Source organism: Eucalyptus grandis, chromosome 2 (assembly GCF_016545825.1).
Source record: "Eucalyptus grandis isolate ANBG69807.140 chromosome 2, ASM1654582v1, whole genome shotgun sequence".
Taxonomy (NCBI): domain Eukaryota; kingdom Viridiplantae; phylum Streptophyta; class Magnoliopsida; order Myrtales; family Myrtaceae; genus Eucalyptus; species Eucalyptus grandis.
The window spans coordinates 11,875,001-11,896,457 of NC_052613.1; the positions used below are offsets into that span (position 1 = coordinate 11,875,001).

Here is a 21,457-nt window from a genome sequence, read left to right on the forward strand (position 1 = left end):
CGATGACAATATATAATCATTAAAAATTTACTCAACTCAATATTCGTTGTATTAAACTCGTCTAGAGATAAGCTCAATATGTTTTCAGTTTTGGACTAATGTCGCTTTTTGGGGAAATGGAAGGAAAGCTTTTTTTTTTAATATAGAGTCCATAAAAATGACAAAATTTATCTATTCAAACAAGCAAAAGATGGGTGAATAGAGAGTTTGAACGGGCATTTAAATTTGATGTCAAATTTTCAAATAGTTTTGTATGATTGTTATATATTTGTCATGTGATAATTCTTAAGTGGATCTGATTAGAAAAATGTGAGTGATGTGATTTTTTGATATCAAGTAGGGATAAGCATAATCTGAGTGAGCGATTCTCACTCTAGAATCGAGAAGCGCCCACTAAAGATGGATTTCCAAAAATTGAAATTAGAAACGGTCTATTGGGTTCATGGAACTAGTCCATCAAATTTCGTGCACTCAGTGTAACGTCTTTTGAGAAAAAGAACTTTCCTATTATTAATTGTAAGATCGATAAAAAAGATGGAGATTACTTAAAGACTATAACAAGCGCCCAATTGCTTTTGCTTCTCCAGCCTTGTCGCCGTTAGGGTCTCCTGCTGCAGGCTTTCAAACTTGTCGTGGCTCGTGCATGCTTCAAAACTCTGGTAGTTGTATGTTTCAGACAGCAATTCAATGAAGAAAATCATTGGCCATGAATTTGCAGTAGTGGAGGAATTAATTGCTTCAAGAGTATTCTCACGTCTTGAATATATACTCCCGCAAAGACTTCCACAACTAATGTGAATTTGCGATCGCACTTTATTCCTTTCCTCAAGGGGCAATCTTCGAAATATCCTGGTTCCCTCGTCTCGAAAAGTCGCCGTTGAACACGAACAGTGTAAGGGGATTCTTACACTGTTCGAGAAAGCTAAAAGGGTGTTTGATGAGATGCCTAGAGAGGGAATTCTTCCTTCTGTTGCGACTTATAATAATGCCATGATTCAGGTTCTCTGGAAGAAAGACAATGTGGAAATTGCAATTCTGGTTTTCGAAGAAATGTTGAGGAAGGGTTATGTGCCCAACTCGATCACTTACAATTTGGTGACTAGGGGGACTGTGTCATGCGGGGCATACGGATAGGGCTGTGCAATTTATGTCGAGAATGGAGGAGGATGGTTGCGAACCTAATGTTCAGACGTACAACATCATAATTCGTTACTTTTGCGATGCTGGAGAAATAGAGAATGGCATGCACCTGTCTGAGAAAATGGGAAGCGGGGTTTGCTTGCCAAATTTGGACACGTACAACATCCTTGCCAGTTCCATGTTTGTCAGGAAGAAATCGGATAATTTGGTGCTGGCAGGGAAACTGTTGCTTGAGATGGTTGACAGAGGATTTGTGCCAAGAAAATTAACTTTCAATGGGGTCTTGGATGGTGTTTTACTTACTGCAAACCAAGGTTTTGTAAAGGAGATCCTTAGAGTGCAAAGCAAATCTGGTCGTCTTCCTCATCGTTTCAAGGTATAGTTTGAGCTCTCCGTTGATCCATACTGAACCTGCCGATAAAATTCATCCCCTTTTCTCAGCTCGAGTTTCAGCTTTTCAGATCTTACACAATATATCAGCAAGCAGCAAACCTCCAGGGGACAGGTTTTGCCATTGTAAGCTCCTACAGATGTAACAGATAATCTTTCAACATTTTTTTATTTTGAGGCTGTCCTTGTGACCCAGTGGTCAGAATGATATAGCTGGTAGATGCTGTCCCGGTTATACTTCTCCAGTTGGAACTTGGATGATGTTGTGAAAATATCGATCAGGATTTTGGCAGAAAGAAATCCTGGGCCTAGAGTGCAGGCTTATCATCTCGAAGGATGAAACTTTGATCCTGTCTACTTGTTGCTTGACATTGTGCAGTCGGCAAGGAAGAGTGGCTGCTGGAATCTGTGGCACTTCCGATGTCTTCAGAGCCTTTTTACTTGTAGTAATTCAAGTAAGTTAGGCACATTCTTGCAGAAACACTCTACAGTGTTGGAACTTCTTGTTCTTTTGGTGCTTTATGTCTTTTCTTTTGCTGTACTTTCAGGTGACGTTGTCATTCATTTAAGTGGAGGTCAGATTGATGTCCCTTGATAAGGCTGCAAGGTTTTTAAGGGCGATTTACCACTCGAATTGTTTATCAAGGAGAACCCAGAATTCCTTTTTTTCAGTTCTTTGAATGAATCTGCTGCAGCTTAAAATGCTTAACATTCTCCTCCTCCATGAATGTCACTGGGAAGGTATTGCTTTCATTGATGGAAGTGATGTTCATTCAGTTTTAGCTGTCCTGATTTTTCTTCTAAGCCAATTTATCTTGTTTATTAGGGTTTGCCATGCTACAATACTCCGGCTTCGGGTGATTGCTGGTGTGTGGTAAATTTAAGAGCAAATCCTCCACTGCTTCTTCAAGTTTGACAGGCTGATATTTGGGACGGAAGCAAGTGATTGGCTTGAGAGCTATTCTGTGGCTACTCACCTGACAAGATCGTGGACTAGAAAAAAGGACTGAAAGCAATTGAAAGCTGGAATGAGAAGGATGAGATTCGGAGAATGCAGTTGGATGACACAAATATAGTGCAATCTATCAGCTTTGCTCCAGTTTGTGTTTTTCTTCTCTGTCACTGAACGTGTTGTTGCTTCTGAGACTGGAGAAAAGGCAAAAACACATTAAGTACCGGGATCATTTTCTTTTATATATGCATTTAGAATCTAATTTTAAATGAAATCTGCCAATTCTAGATACCTTATTGCTTTACATTCTCCTCCTCCATGAATGTCATTGGGAAGGCTCTTTTATAATTGATGGACATTTACAAGGTTGGCTTGTAGTGTCTATTTGCTAAATTATGCAGGAATTTCTTGTATCGAAAACACTGCCCTTCGAATGGACAGCATTGTTGTAACTCCCTGAAATGACTCCATGCAGAATTTCGATAAATCGCACCTCGCTTATTAACTTTGTTTTCATGTAATGCAGTGCTTAAAGAACATACTTTGGTGAGATAAGCCTCGGATATGCGCATGAAGAAAATGTAAGGATGCAGTAGCTGGGCATCGAACTAGCTTTACCCAGTCCATCAAGCAACAGCATATATCAAATTCTAAGGAGGCAGCCATCCGGCAGAGCTCTGGCTTAATAATGGCAGTGTTGAGAAAGTAGCATTGACTATGCATTAATATGGTCTTCATATAAACGCACTCATGAAAATTTGCACAAGCTTTTGGAAATATAGTACAGTACTGAAATGCTAATGAGTAGAAATACAATGATAAACAAGATCCGCAATCTTGTTCGACTTTTTTTCCCATCGATTCTATAGTCTCTATACAATGGCCTCCAACCCTTATTTTTGTAGTTGGCACAAGGAAAACATCCTGAGCTATACCTCAGTAGAGTTCACAGCTTTGAGGGAGATTTATACCATCCCCATGGTTCACTGGATATGTACTGTGTAACCTGCTTCACGCTCAAATAATTATCCAGTCCCCTGCGAAAAAAGGCACAATCATCTGGTCAGTACGAAGCTATGATCATCAAATTTTCTCAGTGCAATGCAAACCTAGTGAAATAATGCACTAAGCGGTTACAACTTTGCAGACTCATAAGTTATAACTACCGTACACGACAAAAATCATTCGGAGATCAGACTCCCTTTCTCTACTAGATCATTTTTCTATTCCCCTTAAAGTTCTGTCATTCATTTGGTCATAGAGAAGCGGTCGATACCATCCTCCCAACTCCCGACCAAAACCACTCCGTTTGTTTCCTCCCCAAGGGGCCTGATAGAAGCATGGCTGTGAACAGATGATCCACACAATGCCTGCCTGGAAAGCCTGCAATTCACCACCAAGATATGACAAAAATCAAGTAATCCAACAACGTAAGTACGTCCCATGTACATCTTTTGGTCATCTGAGGGCCAAAATTTCACATAAATGTACATTGAACCTCACCTTGGTCAGGTGCTCACACCTTTCCAAGTCATTTGACAACACAGCAGCACCTAGTCCATGACTGCAAAGCATCGATTAATCGTGAGATTCTCATAATGTCCCAATTTCAAGAAAAGTTTGATAAATCATTCGATTAAAGTAAATAATTTCATATAAGAGTTAAAAAATTTAAGGTGTTGAGCAACGAGCTTGAGTTTAGGGATGGAGGGTTTAAGCTTCTTTTGCTATGAAGGTTAAACTAGGGATGAACGGCAATGGTATTTTGGCTAAGTTGAAGAGAGGGATGGATGTGGATTGATGTTGTCATGTCACTAGAAATCTTTTTCTTTTTATTTTTTTGTTCATACTAGTCTTTAAAAAAAATATATTTTCTCTTTTGAAGAGTTGCACCAAGGAATTGGAAAAGTTGACCGTATGGAGTCTTTTCCTTTAACAGGCAAGCACGCAAAGCCTTTTCTCCTCTTTTTTTTTCCTTCTTTTTCCTAATTAGAAGGTTCATATTGATCTTGTCCGTGATTGCATATTGGTAATAGTCGAAAGTTTCTAAAAGGTGTTGGTGATAATGCAATCAGTGAACTTCCTTTGGACGGTACTTGGCAAACCTCGTTTTATTTGTACCATATAAAAATCTTATCTTTTTACACCTGGCAAGTGAAGAACCGTGCGTTGAAAATTTTAAATTTTCGTTATTTGATTGCTTCATAAATGGTTAGACAGCACTTTTCGTCATAATCCCCTCTTTAATTGTTTTTCCTTGTCCTGTCATTTCCTTTTGAATTTGTTTACCTTTGAATATTTAGAGTTTCACAATCAAGACTTCTTATTCATCGGTTTTTCCTTAAGGGAAAATGCTTTCGATTACTTTTCTTCTGCTGCCTAACCATCCATCTCATGGCAAAAAATTTCAAGTGCGAAGCATTTAAGCCTAAGTATGGGACCATATTAATTCATTTTCTCCTTAATAAAAGAATTATGTGATCTTGACGTCCAATTTTCCGTGGTCACAACTTTAATTGCAACCTTTTTTGGATGGTAATGGGCAAACTTTTTTTCCCATTCCTGAATTTCGTATGCCTTGTTTTATTTGTATTATTATAAAAACCTTATCTAATTATACATGAAAAGTGAAAATTCTTCTGTTAAACATTATAGATTTTTGTTATTTGATTGCTTAATAAATGGCTAAATCGACACATTTCAATGTAATTCCCTTTTTAATAGTTTTTTTCTTGTCATTTTCGTTTTGAATCTGTTATCCGTGAGCTTCTGGAGTTTTCACCATCAAGATTCAAATTCGTTGGTTTTTCCTTCGGGGAAAATGCTTTTGTTTACTCTTAACTCCAACATCTAACTATCTACATTATGGCAAAAAAATGGAGCATTGCGAATTTAACCTAAATGTAATGCCATTGTAATTCATTTTCTCCTTCATAATAGAATTACTTGATCTTGATGTTCATTTTTCCCGTGGTCGTGACTTTAATTGCATTCTTTTTGTTTTATCAGTTTTTCGATATTTGACTCTATCAGTTAATGTTATTGCTTTTACCTCGAAATATAATAACTTTTGGTGTTATACAAATTTAGTTTGAATTGGAAGTTTATTAACTTTTTCTTTTGGTGCGCGAAGTCTACCCTCTAAGCAAGTGAAATAGAACTTGGCAAAATCCAATTTTGAGAAATAAAATCTTTGAAAAAGAGAATGTTCCATACGACCGACCTCTATCCAAACTTTTTCTTTTGGTAGCTTCCTCTGAATTTAATGTTACAGAATAAGCGGATGTCATTGTATCTCTCTCTCTCTCTCTCTCTCTCTCTCTCTCTCTCTCTCTCTCTGACATCAGTCCATTTTCTTCAACCTCCGTCAACCCAAAATATTCTAGGGCTTGAAAGGGTCTCGGAACCTCATCAATCGCGCCGCGCCAGACACTGCACTCCACCTACAGGAGGGATGAAAGGAGAGAGGGAGAGAGAGAGAGAGGGAGGTCATCAATCATGTAATCAAGCATGTCATTGCGGTCGTTCCCGGGACAACTTTTGTTATTTCCCACTTAGGAGGCCCAACTAGATCTATTCTAATTAATTCTGGACAACCACATCTTTTTTCCGGTCTTGACTTAATTGATTCCTTTTCGATCTTGTACCCTTAACGACGGCAACAAAGTATTGCACCTCATTTGTCCTCACTACCTTTTCTTTTATACAAGTTTAACACTCTAATGCCAAATCCTACTTCTTTAGCATAATTGTTATAAAATGCATACGCCTCATCATAAGAATTAAACTCCATAACTATGCAAGTTTCATGATTAGCATCTTCGGTTGCATTGTTCATTTCGTCTTCATCACCACCATTATTTTCATTGGCAAAGTTGCTTTTTCGATACTAACTCCATCCATCCGAACAAGATGTCAAGACAAAATTTAAGAATTATATGTCTAAAATATATAGATTCAAACTAAAATTTGACAACAACGAATACATATTACTTTCTTACAATAAGAAAAGTAAAGATTGATGAACCTTTATCCACAGTTTTGAGTTATTCAATTACAACATCGTACAACAATCGAAATTCAAAATGTACAAGGTAATTACACATTCTACCAAAAAAAGAAGAAGATAATTACATTCCTAGTTTTCAGTTATTAAGTTTTTTTTTTTTTAATTGAGAACAATATCTACATAATCTTTTTCTTTGAGTAGAGAATAATATCCACTATTTTAAATGTTGCCATTGAATTCTTCATATATTTCTTATTATTTAAATAGTATTGTAGGATTTGTTTCTTATTGTGTGAATATTATTACTTTGATTTGTTTCTCAATTCAAGCTTGCAATAAAGAATTATTCAAATCTCGGGAAAAGAAAGGATAAAAATGAAACTGGTTAAGGAAGCCGACATTTCAAGCTTTCTTATCTTTTAAATTTAATAGATCTATATAATAACATTAGCGATTTCAATCATTTTACTTGTAATTATTTATATTTTGGTAACTAATTTATTTTTCTTTCATTTTATTCATGAAAATTGATTGTGCGGGCCCTTTAATGATTTTATCTCTCAATTTAACCTTGTAATAAGAAAATTTAAAAAAAAAAAAAACTTAAAAGATTGACTTGAGTCTTATCTGCACTAATCTATATTATCTGTTTTCGTTTAAGGACGAGTAGGATTCTCACTAATTCTTTCTTGGAATGGAAACCGGTTGAAAAGGTCAACCTATTCCCATTGAAAATGTGCGGTTCTTAGCTAACTGTCACTCCGTCAAGGACAGTCAACAAAGACTTTTTCTAAAACTATTGTTTACGTGGTGTGGGCTTAAGCTTTGAAAATTGGGGCATCTAATTTTTCCATAATTGGTGCTGTGTATGCGTGGGAGGTCAAATTTTGGCGACCGAAATAATGTGAATTGAGACGGTCTTGTACAAACTACCACGTTCCTATGCGTTTTTTGAATTGCAGAACTCTATGTAGCGGTTGATAATCAAGGTAGAAGAGGTCATTTTAAAAATCTAAGAAATAAGTGCGTTTGAAGTTTTAAAATTTGTCACGAAATATAATCAAGCTCATCAACTTGGTCCAATAAAAGTCCTTCTAGTGATTACAATTTTTGAAAGTTTAAAGAAATAAATTGTAGGATTTGATTACACTTTCTAAAAGTTTTAAAACTCAATTTGGACTTTCATGACAATTTTAAGATTTCAAATATACCTATCCCTAAATTCAAGCCGAAAAAAAGAGGGTGCCTGATCGTTTGTTTGGCGAATCATTCAAGTAGGTCGGCTGCATAAAAATTAGCTCAGATACCTCAGGTCGTCCGTCCACCCTCCTCCTGTGGAGAAGGACTAATCATTAGGAGATGCCGGCACCTTCTTATACTAGGTACGGTGGCGGTAGAGCCCCCTCATAGCTGGCCCCCAAACCCTGTAAAGGGGTTTTGGACGGGGTAACCAATGGGGCCGGAATCTTTTTCCAGGCCCAGTTCCCGGCATGTACCCAGACTTTCCCGGTGGTCAGAGCCTTTTAAGGACCTGCTCGGGTCCAGCCTGATCGTTTGTTTGGTGAATCATTCAAGCAGGTCGGCTGCATATAAACTAGCTTAGATACCTCATGGCGATGGCCATGGGACTAGAAAAATGCACATGTATGAAAAATCTAGGGGGAATCTCATCTAAAACACTCAAGGCCAAATATGATCATCTAAAGTCAAATTAAAGATCGGTGAATTTTGCATAATAATGAACATGGGTTGGCCCCAAGTTGATACAAAAGAGAACCTTCCGATGACAGAACCTTATCGACCAAACCTATCCACAACCGTGCAAATATAAGATTCATGATACCTAGGAATGATCGGTTTTGGGTTTTGTACAAGCTTTGCGTGGAGCCTATCCTGCATATTCTATAACCTATCCTATTACAGGTTTTAAGATGAGTTCCAGGTTCCATATATATTATTGATTGAACGATTGTAATGAACCATAACTTTTAATTACCACCACACATAATATAGTATGCACTGGTCATAACTTATATTTAGATATATGAAGAATATGAAAAATTAATAAAGCAAAAGTTTCAGTTATAAAATGGAAGCTTGGACTAGTGATTTCATATTACACACTTATCATCAAATGCCTTGAAATACCGCAGAATCATGTGAAGATATAGATCAAGAAAAATATAAAATCTTGTTCTAGGTTCTAGGTTTCCTATTCATCCAAACAGGTTCCTCAACTTTTTGAACATGGAACTAGACAGTTCTCTTCGGTCTAGTTTTTCAGTTATAGTTTTTACTATGAAACTATGCTCACCCCTAATGGTACCTATACTAAATTTGATGCGATAGAATAATTGCTAAAAAGAAAGAGCATAACAATTTTCAGGCTATCGTGATAGGCTTGTTGAGAGTCACAAATTTTTTAAAGAATGAATTTCACAATAATTTATTATTTAATTTTTCATAATAATAATAATCATCATCATCATAAGAATAGGTTAAATAGTACCACCTAATCATTTAAAAATGAGAAAGAGCGACGTGGACGTCAACATCCGTCACCCTCGTCATTTTAGTCGTTGCAGATCTCTCTTTCGTCTCGACTGGCCTCAACCCAAAATATGACTCGAAAGGTCTCGGAGCCCCATCATTCTCGCCTTGTCAAACATTGCATTCCACCCACTCTGAGAGAGAGAGAGAGAGAGAGAGATAGTGTGTGGAGAGAAAGACATATCAAACACTGCATTCCACCCATCAATCTCGCCATGAGAGAGAGAGAGAGAGAGATAGTGTGTGGAGAGAAAGACATGTCAAACACTGCATTCCACCCATCGTTCTCGCCGTGTCAAGCACTGCATTCGACCCACTCTGAGAGAGAGAGAGAGATGGTGTGGGGAGAGAAAGACGTGTCATCACCGTGACACATTCCAAAAGGCTCTACTGTAGCATAAAGAACGCAAGGGGTGACGTGAGAAACGGGGCTCAAAAGTCAAGCATCAGTCTGTCGCTTCGATCCCGCCTTGTGTAGCCCATCGGTCTATTGCTTATATCTTTCCCTTTTCTTCTTCTTCTCTCTTTGAAGAGAACTAAGTGAGAGGGAAAATTTGATAACCGACCATATCTCAAGCAGAGCCCATGAAGTTGAACGGGGCGAGCCCATCAATCGCGCTTCCTCTGCTCGCACTCTCCTCGTTTTTCTTCTCTCTCGCCATCTCTGATCCTCGAATCACCGAAGCAGGCCGCATCTGCGAGAACTCCACTGGGATCGTCGCCGAAAACGTAGTCTCCAACTTCATCGCCGTCATGAGGGAGATGTCCAACAGCGTCGCCGACCAGCGCTGGGTCAACTACTCCCTCACCTCGCCGCCACCGGCAGTGTACGGCCTCGCCCAGTGCCACGGCGACTTGATTAAGACCGAGTGCTTCCTCTGCTTTACCGAAGGCCAGACTTGGAACCCCCCCACCATCCCCAACTTCGGCCGGCTCTACCTGGACGGCTGCTTCCTTCGTTACGACCATTACGACTTCTACAACGAGACCGTCGATCCAACGCATGACATGCTCAAGTGTAGCTCCAATTCGACGGTCCCGACGCAGAGAGTGGCCGAGTTCACAGATAGGGTAGACAGGGTGCTGAGGAATGTCTTGGCAAGCGCAGTGCTGAACAAGGGCTTTGCAGTGGCTGGGGAGGACGGAGTCGGAGGGGTGGCCGGGGCATATGCTTTGGCACAGTGTTGGAGCACGCTTGATGCCGGCGGTTGCAGAGTCTGTTTGGAGAGTGCAACTTCGATGGCAAGAAGCTGCACTCCAGAGAAGAAGCGCGTGCCATGAATGCGGGATGCTTCCTCCGTTACTCGACCACAAAGTTCTACAACGTCCACGTTAGCGGAGGTAACAACTAGTCTCCTGATCACTGTTTACCAACGTAAAGGATGGCTTCCTCGCCATTAAAGAAAAAACTGAGGCTCTTCTATGTCTACTGTCAGATTTCGATTTTTCCAATTGTGGTTTCCTCCATTTTGGTTGATTAAGGCTTTGCTCATTTCGCATAAAATATAATAATTCTAAAAAATGTCTTCTAAAAAGCCACTTTCAAAAAAAATGATAATATTTTCCGGTATTCTATTAAAACTTGAAAATGAGTTAGAAAATATACTCCACCATTTGGTATAGATTTTCCTTTGAGCACTTCTTTAATGATTTTTTTCTTTTCATTTTTTAAAATATCGAATTTTTAATTATTTTATTTTATTTCTTGTTTCCTTTTTCCTTTTTGGCCAATTGCCGCCCACAGTGATGACTGACAACTGACCTCAGGTGAGGTCGAGCTCAAGTTTTTGCTAGATTGGTGAGGCTCGAGTCTTGTCAAAGGTTGACAAGACCTTGACATTGCTAAAATAGTGAGCTCATCCCTTGCATATGGTTGATCGTTGTCCATCATTGTGGCCAACGATCAGCTAAGGTAGAAGCAAAAAAGAAAATAAAAAATGAAAAATAAAATTAATTAAAAATTAATTATTGAAAAAAGTAAAAGTAATTAAGAATTTGATTTTTATATATATATATATATATATATATATATATATATATATTTAAGAACGAAATTTCATTAATTAAGGACCTTAGCCTAAGAACTACAAACAGACATCGAGGCCCAAGCCGACCTTTAAGGATGCTTGCGCAAGTGCCAAGGCATATGTCACAAGCACCAAGGGTTTGACCTCGGCTTCGATGGACCGAAGCCTAGGTGTTGAGAGCTCGGGTATATGAACTAGGTCTTGAGCCACCTTGTCAACTTGATCAGGATTATTAGTATTTTTGCAATTAGCATCCAACCTCAATTGACCTAGGTCCGGTCTCGACGAACTTGTGCCCATGCGTTAGAAACCCGGTCCTAGCCTCAATGGATCTGGGCCTAGCCTTGATGGAATTAGCCCAAGCGTTGGAGACTCAAGAACTAACATTGAGGTTCCTATATTTAAATGTAGAGTTTCAAGTCAAAGTGCCAATACCTAATATTATTTTGGAAAATGTTTTCCAACCTTTTCAAAGGGGAAATCGTTTTATTGAATGTAAGCATAGTTTTCTGTTAACTAGAAAATATTTTCCGTTGACTTATTTTTCTAAATGAACTGGAGAAGAAGAAAATGTTTTCTTGGAAAATATCTTCTACAAAACGAACAGAACCTGAGAGTGCATATGTTGGAGAAAAAGTGTTTGCCTGAAATTAGCTTCCAAATTTTCATGATTAATCAATCGAAAATAATTTCCAAATCAAGAAAAATATTCATATATAAAATTAGGAAGTGAATTCCTAAATTTAAGAAGGTGAAAACACTTTAAAAATTGCTCCTCTTGAACTTTTTAATATTTTATTTTATAAATCGATTTTTATAATATTCTTTTCATTCTTCCTCCTTCGCCGATCATGGGGCTTCAACAATCGGCCATAGGAGCGAGCTAGTGTGAGCCAACCTTGGGCAAGCTCAAGCCTCGCTAGCCTCACCGCAACAACCCGAGATCCGGCAAGCTTGACCTTGCCCGAGGTTGGTCAGGTTGGCCCTTGTTGAGCCCCGGCAATAGCACCAATGGCTGTCACGGCCATTGCCAAGGCCCAGTGATTGGCGAGAGGAGGAAGAAAGAAAGAAAATGAAAATGAAAGAAAAAAAGAAAAATATAATTATTAAAAAGTGATTTTTATGAGATTGAAATCATTTTCCAAATGAGATTTAAACACCAAAAAACATGTTCAGTCATATATTACCAAACAAAGGAAAATTAACCATTTTTTTTAAAATAACTTTTTGGAAAACATTTTCCTTTTTTATGAAATTTTCTCCAAATAAACACACCCTAAGTATGACTTGATTGATCTTATGATTCAATGTCGCGAGAGTTTTGGAATTTCTAATGAACTCGCTCATCTCAACCTGATGCTATCTTTATCACTTTGCAGGGTCATCTCAAGTCCGCATCACTATACCAATAGTCTCATCGGTTGCTGCGGTGACTTCGCTTGTTCTCATGGGTGCATACATTGGATATAAAAAGTACTCCAAGGAGAAACGAGGTAAACAATTCGGTTCAAATGCGTAAAATGATCATCTTGGTAATTCTTGAACATAAGCTTGATGATGCGAATTTCATATTCATCCATTTTTAGTGCAAAATAACATCATGCAATTACGGGCGAGCATGAGCAAGTTTAGCTTATATTTCAAGTACGAGACGCTGGAGAAGGCCACCGACTTCTTTGATGACTCGAGGAAGCTGGGGCAAGGTGGGGGCGGTTCCGTGTACAAGGGGAATTTACCCGATGGGAAGGTCATCGCAGTTAAGCGGTTGGTGTTCAACACACGACAATGGGTGGACGACTTCTTCAACGAGGTGAACCTGATCACTGGGATTCAACACAAGAACCTCGTTAGTCTTTTGGGATGCAGCATCGAAGGCCCGGAGAGCCTCCTCGTCTACGAATATCTTCCTAACGGAAGTCTTGATCAAGTTCTTTTTGGTAAGTAGCTGGTTTTTTGTATAACTGCATAACACACTTACATAGTCATCGTTCGATGTCTAGAAGAGATCCACCCATTATGACAAGCATCTGTTCAATTTGCATTCTTAGTAACTAGCTTCTTGTATTGCAAGCAATGTTTCCATCTTATGATTTCAAAAATCTGCTCCATTAGTGTCTTGCCTTCTTCTGTGATGTCTGTCACACTCCGCTCTACTTGTCTTTCTAAATTAGTGAATAGAATCTGTGTTCCAGTCAACAATGCGACCCCCACCCTAACTTGGGAGGAGAGGCTGTACATCATCACAGGAATAGCTGAGGGCCTCGCGTATCTTCATGGAGGCTGTGGAGTGAAAATCATCCACCGGGACATAAAAACTAGCAACATCCTCCTTGACGAAAATCTCACGGCGAAAATCTCAGATTTTGGGCTTGCCCGATGCATTGCTCTGGATAAGTCTCATCTTAGCACAGGAATCGCCGGCACACTGTAAGAATGCCTTTTAATTACTAGCCTTCGGGTAACCATAGTCAGCACTTTCAATTTCCTTAATCTAACAAGTTTGGCCGGTCAAAGTGGTTTCGCGTATCATCCTTCTCTTCACTTCACATCTTCTCTCGGCTAAGCATGGTTCATATCTAAAAGATGGTCAACAATGCAGTGGTTACATGGCACCTGAATATCTTGTGAGGGGACAGCTAACGGAGAAAGCGGATGTTTATGCTTTTGGGGTGCTGCTTCTTGAAATCTTGACTGGTAGGAAGATCACCATATACACACGAGGGTCGAGCTCGATATTACAGTTGGTAAGATTGCTTGTCCCTACAATCAGGAAGAACTTAGACCGACATTGACTTTCTTGGCCACGCCACGCAGGATTATCTAACTTTTCTTTTGATTTTCCCAACAAACCCTATCATTGCTTTTTGCATTAGTGTCACTATATTTATCTTCGGATATAAGGAAGCCATGGAAATTTCATGATTGCTTTGCAGGTATGGAAGCACTACAAATCGAATAATTTAGCTGCGTGTATTGATCCGGCCTTACAAGGTAAATTCCCTATCTTGAAGGCGTCAAATGTGGTCCAAATCAGCCTTTTGTGCACTCAAGCCTCCATGGAATTGCGGCCGCCCATGTCTGGAGTTGTTGAGATGCTCCACGATAAAGACTGTGTAGTCCCCCAACCGAACCAACCCCCGTTCCTCAACGCTAGCGCGCTGTTCGACAAATCTGGCAGCGGAAGCTCTACATGCACACATGGCTGTTGAACCAGCTCATGGCATCCGAGGTCTCTTCCCCTGTTGAACCAGCTCATGGCATTCGAGGTCTTCTTCTTCTCTCATGGCATCCGAGCTCTCTTCCCCTGTTGAACCAGCTCATGGCATCCGAGGTTCTTCTTCTTCTCGGAAATATGAATCTAAGTGGGATGCGATTGCTATTTTTTTTTTTTTCATAGTTTTACGTCCCGATTGGAGAATCACACCATGTTGGCATGTTTCGATTCCGGAGTCAGTCATAGTTCATGTGATAAAAGGAAAGAAAAAGAGAAAAGGGAACAAATGTGAAAGAAGATGAAGTCATAGTTCATGTGATAAAAGGAAAGAAAAAGAGAAAAGGGAACAAATGTGAAAGAAGATGAAGAAAATAAAGAAGGGGAAATCTGGAGACTGAAGACGTAGAGAGATTTGAGAATTTGTGTGTATTATATTGTCTTCAATGAATAATCTGATGTATAGTACAAGATGTATGAATGAAAGGAAATAAAGGATCCTATAAATCAATCTAAATCAATCTAGTCTAGATCTAATCTTAAATTGATCTGTACAAAATCGTAATCAGATCACAATCGGATCAAATCCTCTGTCAAAGCCGCATATCTTCCAACAAAATGTCCTCCTGTTTTCTCATGGTTTTTTGTTGAAATAGTTTTACGTGGCTTCAAAATCCGCAGCTGTCTCGATTACACTTTGCTGCCAACGCTTCGGCGCATCGTCGTCACACGTCCTCTTCGGCATTGATTTAACGAAAAAAATGATGACGAGAATGAGAAATTCTGCTTTCCCAAAGGTGATGATTGAGAGGGACACGGACTCTGAAGAAAGCTATTTTTCCGACGATAAAGGTCAAGATGGCCCTGAACCAAAAGCCTCATAAGAAGAAAAAAAGAAATTCCGAAGAATGAAAATGTAATATTTGAATTTTTGAGCAAGTCAAAAAGGAAAAGGAAAAGAAAAGATGAACAGTGAACAGTGGATGCGCAGCTTAATAAAAAGGGGGCCAAGACACACGAATGGGAAAGAAGAGAGAGAGAGAGAAGGATAGGGAAAAGAGGAAGGTTCTGCGGCATGGACCTCGCCAAGCCAATTTAACTCCGATTCGCAATTTCCAATAAGTGATCATACCTTTCGTTGGTCTAATTGAAGTAGTATTCGAAGTTGGAACACAAATTTGAGGTTAAGTAAATTTTAAGCTTCGAGGTTCAATCAAATGGTCATTGAGCTATATATGGTGCGTGTGTGTATATAAACAATAGGTTATGGCATTGTGGAACTGTAAAATATCATAGACCTTGATTTGAGTTTACAATTTGTTCGAAACAAAATTTTGAGGTTTTCGCGCATGATTAACAGTGCACATCCAGCAACTTGGAGCCGAATTTCAACAATTTTTTGCTTCATTTTTGGGTTGGCCAAGTTAGGTTCTTGCATTACGTTGAAAAGTCTTTCAATTGATTGTAAGTACGATGGAAACAAGATTTGGCGGAGAGAGTTATGGCGTGAGTAAGTTTTGCGCTCAAAATTTGCGTTGCAAAGGGCTTTGAATAATCACTTTGGACAAGCAATTTGTAGGCGAGTTTGAGTTGTTTTATTAATGTTTAAGCTTAGTTTAGTTGAGTCATAGTTGAGGTAATGTTTTACTTAATTTTAACTTGTTTCTTGCTCATTTGTTATTTAGTCATAGGCGTTCCTAGATAAGTGGTGCCATCTCTTCTTTAGCCATGTCTTGAAATCGTTAGGATGATATATGTTATGAGTTAAAGAAGTATTAAATGATTTGATACTCCTTTAAAAATAAATAAAAGTGGTGCTTAGGGCATACTGGATGCATAAAATTAAATCAAGCATTTACTATCCTTTTATCTATAAATGGTAAGGTATATTTAAAACATAAGTTGACTTGGTTGTCATGAATGCTTTGTAAAACGTTTTGTTCACAAAACGTTTTGAGAAACTTTCTACGAAAAACATTTCGAAAGAATTTGGTTTATGAAGAATTCTGAAATTATATGAGAAATGTCTTATAAAATGTGTTCATTTTCCCGAAAAGTCAAGCCAAACCATCCACTGCTAAATGTTGCAACCTGCTAGGTCCTACTTAACAACAGAAACGATGCGATGAGGTTGGGTGCTAAGCTCCCCACTCTAGCCGGCCCTAAGGGAAGGGGGGAAATTAAAGAAAAGAAAAAAAATCAAAATATTATTAAAATATTATTTTAAAAATGTCATATCAGCTCTGGCTAATCAAATTGATCATATGAATTGAATTGACATAAATACAAAAGGTTAAAAATTGAATTGGCTAAAAAAATATTTATGACTAAATTGATCAACTTTTTTTGGTAATTCTCCCTAGCAATGATAGCTAGATTACTATGTTAGTGATTTTTTGCGAAAATTGATCAAGAGCTACATCAAAATTGTAAGCGAAATTTTAGGACTAAATTGGTAAAATTTAAAATTTAAAATGCTAATTCGACATTTCTATAATATGTTATATGATTGATTAGGCAATTTCGCTTGCAAAAACTTTCTGCACATAAAATATATGTTTTTCTTAAGGCGCAACAAATGCGTGTAGATCATCCTATCCACGTTCCTTGAATAAGGCAGGTTTCACCCAAAGAATGACCGCAACGACATTTGTGATCGAATAATTTTAACGTTCAATTGAAGGGCTTCTATTTTGCCAAAAATTTGAAAGCAATTTTGGGGATTTCGTGACAATCACTTTATCAGTCTGGGAAAAAAAATGGTCAATAATACCTCGATGCAAATAATTAACAAGGCAATGCAAGCAGGTAAAGAGGTGGGACGCTCGGAGTGGCAAGTGATTAATCAAACCAGTTTGATGCAAACCCTTTTCTTATTGGGCGCCTTCATATGCCTAAATCCAACATCTGTAGCTTTTGATCCCTCGAACTTCATTCAATTCAGCAAAGTAATAAAGATCTGGGAGTTCATCCTTAAGTGTAGACATGTAGTTCTACCAGGACTGTTGATGAATTCGACGCCTCGTCCCGTCGTCCGCCCAAATCTGGAGGAGAGGGAGCGCAGATTATGCTCTCTCCAACTCACATTTTATCTCTCGGTCTGTTGAGCTGCCAAATTAGAATCTAAGAAGGCCTCTCATTGACGCCTCCTAATCAGTGTGTTCTCTTCACTTGGCAGATTTCTACTAAATGCCTACAAATAAAGGAGAAGGATGCGAGGAGTTGAATGTCCAGTTAAATAATCAGCTGACCGTTCAGAAGTTGCATAGTACCGGACAAGAATACTTAAGTTGCAGGTAAGTTGCAGGTAAAGCAAACACGGTCCTCATAAGATTTAACTATTGTCAGCAAAAGAATACAGAATCTTCATTTATGGAGGCACAAGATTGGATTTCTACAGCAAGCAACAAGCTCGACAGAGTACGAATTGTGTGCGCCTTTCATTTTATCAAATTAGTCCAACCCCACAGAACTGCCTAACATGCCGCCATTGTCTCATCTAGCTAATTCGAACAACTTAGATCAGCTGGCAGTTGCAATAATCTTCTCTACTCTGCATATAGTACTAGTACAGTCGTTCATATGATGAATGCTAGGCTAATATAAGTGCAATTTTCTATTGCTAATAGAACAAGTTAATTCCTTGTTGGAAAAGAAAGGGCACAATAGCAAACAGAAGGAGAAACGTGCGCCACCATTGCTCAATTGCCTTGCAACAAGAACTGAGTCTAGCCCTAAATCTTCATGTTGAAAGACATGGAAGAATGTCTGGCGTTGTGCTTCAAGCAAAAGTATATCAGGCACCACCATAATTACATTATTACATGTCCAACGGTAGAAGTGCAAAGTAAGAGATTATACAATGTCCTTTTCTTATTTATAATTTATGATAGCTCGTTCATGTCGCCAAACCCAAAATCTTAATGTCGAAAGACCTGCCTGGCGTTGTGCTCCAAGCACAATTATATTAGGCTCTCCCTTATGGTGGGAACCTGAGGCGTCCATAGACTTAAGCAAAGTGTCTGCACCAACACTTTGAATTCCTCTTCAATCTGCATCCCGAAAAGAAGGTCCATATGTACCCGTTATAGTGCACATCCACAGAACTGACTCAAAAAATGCAACCCGTATTTTGAACAAATGACTTACCTCTTTTTGTATTTTCAAGGACTTATCCAGTTTGGCGACCTTATCAGCAATTGCAGATATCATAGACTTCTCCTTCTTTCCTGTTATGAGCAAGTAATAGACTTAGTATGATAGCAATAAAATACCAGTCGAGTTTGATTCAGTTCTAAGGGATCAAAATTAATAGAAGACAATCTGAACTCACTTATTTGTTCATATTGCATGAAGAGCCTTTCCTTCTCCTCCTCAAATTTGGAAAAAATATCTATGGAAGCAAACGAATGACGATACGATGGAGAAAGGACATGGCCAACATAACCAAATATGCCATCAGATGAGCCAAAAACATCCTATTGGGAAAAACTCGAAGAAAACTCAATCATGGTCATTAGGTATATTTCTTTTAAGATGAAGGTGCATATGTCACAAGCTAATTTATTAGGGAAATATACAGTATTTCAAGCATTCTCTCAAATTGCGAAACCTTATCTCTATCTACATTTTCATTGTATTATTAAGGTCCCAATGTACATGGTTTTTGCCTATAAACAACTTGCAACCAATAAAGTTACCATCTAAAGCCTGCAAAGGGGCTTGCTGATGAGAAGCTTTATCCTCACAAAACTTCTCGTTAAGTTCATGGAACTTGACGGTTGCATTTCCGACACTATTTTCACACTGCAAATCATCAACGCATCAAGTGAATTCTCTCTATGCAAAAATCACGTCACCAAGGTAGACCTTGTTCAAAAGAATAAAAATATTATATTTTTCCTCACTTACTTCTCCGAAACTCTGTTGAAGTAACTCCACAAGAGATTGACTACATAAAGAACGTATCCATTAGATATAAACATCATACCGAAGCAAAGTTAACAATTGCATGCATCGATTTGAATTTACCTGTTCTTCTCATGTTCTGACTTCAATTCATCATACATTGACTTGATCTGAGACATCAAACTATCCGGCCAAGGACAAATAGCAAGAAAGTAATAAATAAGAAATGATCATTATAAAATGATCAGGGGAAACCTCAAGAAAAAAGAGTTCAATATACCGATGCAAAAAGAGTTCTTGTCATTGGAATAGAACATGTATCGGCTTAATTAATTAAACAACCCTATGCAAATTGAACAAATATGGTAACCCATGATTAAGCTAATATAAGCGTATGAGAAAGCAGGTGGAGCCATTTAAGCCTCAATCAAGGGCGTCTTTTATTAAATGATAGGTATAAAGAGAAAAGCCACGCGATCATGCTCTCACACGATATCTGAATCCAAGAAGAAAATGAAGCAAAGGATTCATTCAGTATTCTCCGAAGATTAATGTTATCAGCATGCTTATTATCGAGTATTCAACTAGTGGAGTCTGATTCAGCCTGCAAAGGGAAAGATAAGAACAAGCATCCCGGACATCAATAGATAAAATCTCGAGAGTATGGTCAATAAAGAGCAATGCAAACTCGATGTCTATTGAAAGATGAATTGATTCAACACTTGAGCTCTTAAGCTTAATCAGAACAAAATTTCCCCGCACTCGCCGACAAACATAATGAACCAACATGCATTCAACTTTACCAGTCACTTAATACTGACAATACTGATAAACTCTGAACAACTAGTAAATTAAATCATCAGTTAACTCGACAAGTTTTATAGAAGTTAAGTATCGACAATATCAGTAAAATTTGATAGGCAAGGTTAAAATTCAAATCTCAACTGGTCAAGCTAATTTCACTGATGAAAGCTGCCCTGGGACAAGCACCTGTGACCTAGTAGATTCAGAGACTAAATGCACCAACAGCCAGCAAATGTTCGCGCGAGAGAAGATTTTCTCTCAGGATTTGGATGGGATTTCCACAGTATCCATCGGATTGTTCCGACAACTTTTTGGGGGCCATATTTCTTTTGATTCTGTTTAACTTTTCAAGAGAAATCTCATCAAAAGTACAAACTTTTTGTGAACTTGGCTTCGGAAAAGAGACTAGATTGTATAAGAAATGCATACGTTTCTTGGGTAGTATAGGCTTCCCTAAAAAGAACAAAATCGTGAGAATTTAGTGTCCAAAGCGGATGATATGTGTACAGTGGAGATCGGGTCTTTACAATTTGGGTGGGATTTCCAAAGACAACTTTTGGGGGCCATATTTCTGTTGATTCTATCTAACTTCTCGAGAGAAATCTCATTAAAGATACAAACTTTCTGCGAACTTGGCTTCGGAAAAGAGACTAGATTGTATGAGAAATAGTGTGAACGGGGTACAGAACTGGGACTTTCACAAACTGCAACCTGTCGGCGAAATAAAGACTCAATCCATCGGAAGAAAATCGACCCATCAGTGAAATAAACCCCACCGAGAGCTCAATCTATTGGATGAATATCAAGCAAAAGATAAAGGCATAACAAGTTGAATCACCTCGATATACACTCTACGTTCTTCTTATAGAACTTCCCATTTTGCTCTACCATGGACTTTAACCGGCTCATAAGACTGCACACTTCAAATTTTCACGTCAGATTTCAAATCCAGAGTGCAAAAACAGAAATTACTTCAGAAACTTACGCCTCGATCGGTTCATCGGAGATATCATCAGAACCCACTTCGCTCGCCTCTCTCTCCATATTTGGCAGAGAGCTTGTGAATCGCAAGGCTTTAGAAGAAGAAGGGCTCTCGTTTCGGACGCAGAAGAGCGCGCAAATCTGCTTTTGCGGGATATTGAGAAGCTTCCTCTTTTCCGAATTTAAAGTAGGGCAGCACCATGTCCGTTTAAATTCTTCCAACATCAAAAAGACAAAATTATCCCCAGTAATTCAATTACAATTTGAAGTGAGGCCCCGTGGCTTTTTTTACTTTCCTCTTTTTAGCTTTTTCATTTTTATGTGGGATTTAGCTGCAAAATTAAAAAACTTGGATGTCCTTTTTTTTTTTCTTTCATTGCGGGTGTCCCTTTTTTTTTTATTGTTAAATTTTACTTTCCCTTTTTTTTTTATTGTTAAATTTTACTTTCATAGAAGTTAGTTTCGTGGAAAGAGAAATTTCCAAG

At 38.4% G+C, this 21,457-nt stretch overlaps 2 protein-coding genes across 2 annotated transcripts; one reads left to right on the forward strand and one right to left on the reverse strand.

Annotated features, from left to right (window-relative positions):
- The first annotated feature begins 9,576 nt into the window (after positions 1-9,576).
- On the forward strand, positions 9,577-14,573 carry LOC104434491 (cysteine-rich receptor-like protein kinase 42). Its single transcript, XM_039306770.1, has 6 exons — positions 9,577-10,260; positions 12,448-12,561; positions 12,655-13,005; positions 13,261-13,495; positions 13,668-13,812; positions 14,002-14,573. The coding sequence occupies exons 1-6, from the start codon at positions 9,627-9,629 to the stop codon at positions 14,275-14,277; spliced, it is 1,755 nt and encodes a 584-aa protein (XP_039162704.1). The 5' UTR covers positions 9,577-9,626; the 3' UTR covers positions 14,278-14,573.
- Positions 14,574-17,954: 3,381 nt separating this feature from the next.
- LOC104434546 lies at positions 17,955-21,148 on the reverse strand. Its single transcript, XM_010047451.3, has 8 exons — positions 20,977-21,148; positions 20,830-20,904; positions 19,311-19,370; positions 19,191-19,230; positions 18,980-19,085; positions 18,613-18,672; positions 18,429-18,508; positions 17,955-18,331 (listed from the first exon to the last, which is right to left on the reverse strand). Exons 1-8 carry the CDS (start codon positions 21,033-21,035, stop codon positions 18,242-18,244), a joined length of 570 nt encoding a protein of 189 aa, XP_010045753.2. The 5' UTR covers positions 21,036-21,148; the 3' UTR covers positions 17,955-18,241.
- Between the last annotated feature and the right edge of the window lie 309 nt (positions 21,149-21,457).

Excerpts from the sequence above, each read along its gene's own strand:
- LOC104434491 (XM_039306770.1), top strand. The coding sequence starts at position 9,627 with ATGAAGTTGAACGGGGCGAGCCCATCAATCGCGCTTCCTCTGCTCGCA. Across the intron at positions 12,562-12,654 it reads GTACTCCAAGGAGAAACGAG|TGCAAAATAACATCATGCAA; the intron begins GTAAACAATTCG and ends ATCCATTTTTAG. Across the intron at positions 13,496-13,667 it reads ACAGGAATCGCCGGCACACT|TGGTTACATGGCACCTGAAT; the intron begins GTAAGAATGCCT and ends TCAACAATGCAG.
- LOC104434546 (XM_010047451.3), bottom strand. The coding sequence starts at position 21,035 with ATGGAGAGAGAGGCGAGCGAAGTGGGTTCTGATGATATCTCCGATGAA. Across the intron at positions 19,231-19,310 it reads TCAGAACATGAGAAGAACAG|TCAATCTCTTGTGGAGTTAC; the intron begins GTAAATTCAAAT and ends TTCTTTATGTAG. Across the intron at positions 18,509-18,612 it reads CATGCAATATGAACAAATAA|GAAAGAAGGAGAAGTCTATG; the intron begins GTGAGTTCAGAT and ends TGCTCATAACAG.